Raw genomic sequence first — 2,334 nt, 5'->3', positions numbered from 1 at the left:
CTTTTCTCCTCTCTCTCTCTTCTTCTCTCTCTCTCCTCCATCCAGTTATCGCTGAGGAGGATATTGAGGCAGTGGAGGAGGGCGTGTTTGATGTCCATCTATAACCAAGTGAGCATTCGCATAGCTCATAGTCAATCAAAATGTAACTTAATGATGAGTGGTGATTGCATTGCGTAATGGTGTGAACCTTTCTTTCTTTCTTTCTTTGCCTTGTACAGAAATATAGCTGTGGCTTTCTGCCCAGAATATGAAGGGAACAATCACATAACCTAAGACAGAAAGAACTTTTACATAATTCAACCTGCCAGAAGCTTTGCTGAGGCTAGTTTGGAAACACTTTGGTGCTTCTAGGCAGGGAGGTGTCAACTGTTATGCGAGCTGACACCCTTTGGCCTACTGACAAGCGAGTACAGCAGCCAGTTAGCACGCTATCCCCACCCAGCAAAAGCATTTAGCATATTAGGCTAGCAGTGTGCTACGTTTCTGATGACTCAGCATGGAGATGTACCTGCTAGCCCGCGACTCTTCCTTATGATAGGAGTTGGAGACAGCCACCACTATTTAGCCTGATAGCTGGAGGGAGGAAGTCTACTGAGAGTGCCCATAAACACTTGTGCATCGCCCTCTGGTGGACAGCGACTGAAACTACACATGGACTTCCTCTTTCTCCAGTTAAGCTGGTAGATTTCCCCCTCTGGAATGTGAAAATGAATGCATTTGTATTTGTAATATCAGTACCTTTGTGTTAAAATGTGTTTAAATTTGTGGACAGATTCTGTATTGCTGTGAATGTTATTTGCTGTTTTTCTGTTTATCACTTTAAACCCTAACTATCCAGACCAAAATGCTATCAGTCTACCAGTGGGAAAGGCTCTCTTTTTTAGTCACAGGAAGTTGTGTAACTTTGTGTGCTATTTTCAGTACAGTTTTTTTGGAATATTCTCCAAGACTCAAATGGTGCTGTGTGTCTTTGTGCCAAGAATGTGTTGGGGATGAACCTGACTCAGATCTATTTAAGCTTTCTCTGTGTGTGTGTGTGTGTGTGTGTGTGTGTTCTGTATGAGAATGTATTTGGGATGAATGTGACTCTTTGATCTATTCCAGCTCTTGTGGACGAGTTAGTCGACATTTTGTGGACCGTGAATATGATGGCTTTCAAGGGAAAGTGTGTGTGTGTGTGTGTGTGTGTGTGTGTGTGTGTGTGTGTGTGTGTGTGTGTGTGTGTGTGTGTGTGTGTGTGTGTGTGTGTGTGTGTGTGTGTGTGAGCATTGTTTGTGTCTATGGTTGTGCGTGCGTGCGTGTGTGTCTATGGTTGTGCGTGTGTGTGTGTGTGTGTGTGTGTGTGTGTGTGTGTGTCTGTGTGTGTGTGTGTGCGTGGTGTTTGTGTGTGTGTGTGTGCAGCACCAGTCCTCTGTACATACATCCCCAATGCAGTAGCATCAGAAAACAAACAAACAAAAATACTCTCTGCAATCTCAACATATTTTAAATATTTGCCAGCTTAACAATGTTATAATTAATAACATGAGTTATTCGTTTGTGCTGTGCTATTTGGTTTATTATGATGGAATTTTAAAATCTGAAATGAAATATGTCAGGCTACAAGTTACCTGTGTTTTTATTCCAAATATTGAATATTGTTCTGAGAATTTGAACTATTCTATCCTGTTTTTGTAGTACAAGTACCTGTTACAATGCATGTACTGGTTACATTTTCTCTACAGTATCTGGTGTGCACTGATGTTTATTTTGCCAAATATATTTTGTACATATGATCATGTATTTGTTAAAGGGAATGGTTGTGATTAGACAATATGTCAGCATTTTTCTTTCTCTCAGAATGTTCTGTACAGTACTGCTCACATATCACTGCTATATTATTATATACTGTTGTAAACACATCGAATAAACACATTCAGAGCGTTGATGTATGGATCTATACTGTCTGAATGTATACGTGGAGGGTCCAGTGTTGCAGATCATGAAAACTTCAACAGTAAGGGTCAAGGAAAAGGCTCACACTAGCCCTTTTTCCATTAAAAAGTTAATTCGCTTAAAAACGATGCGCATTAAAAAGTTAGTGTGACGCACGCTGTAATGTCGGTTTTGTCTCGTGATAAGTTAATTCGCTCACCAGAGGAGGATTAAGGAGAGTTAAGGAGCATTCACATCAAGAACGATAACGATAACTATAACCATGAAGTGGTCCACACTGGCCAAGGATAAGAAAATTCTCTCCTCGTGTTAATGAATGTGATGGCTAAAATATTTTGGGTACTGATTGGCTGTTAGCTTTTTATCGTTCTCAAAATCGTTCTGAAAGTGATCAGCAAC

General features: G+C 40.5%; 1 protein-coding gene across 1 annotated transcript in view; it reads left to right on the top strand.

The window, feature by feature from the left end:
* Positions 1–1,927, top strand: part of LOC134059980 (RAS guanyl-releasing protein 2-like) — an 87,324-nt gene extending 85,397 nt beyond the window's left edge. The window contains exons 16-17 of the mRNA XM_062516547.1: positions 46–108; positions 219–1,927. Of these exons, the coding sequence (XP_062372531.1) occupies positions 46–104 (59 nt within the window). The 3' untranslated portion in view covers positions 105–108; positions 219–1,927. The remainder of the gene's footprint in view (positions 1–45; positions 109–218) is intronic.
* Positions 1,928–2,334: the final 407 nt, after the last annotated feature.

This window comes from Sardina pilchardus, chromosome 16, assembly GCF_963854185.1.
Source record: "Sardina pilchardus chromosome 16, fSarPil1.1, whole genome shotgun sequence".
NCBI lineage: Eukaryota > Metazoa > Chordata > Actinopteri > Clupeiformes > Clupeidae > Sardina > Sardina pilchardus.
Note: the sequence above shows the minus strand (reverse complement) of the source record. Positions and strands in the feature narration are given on the sequence as shown.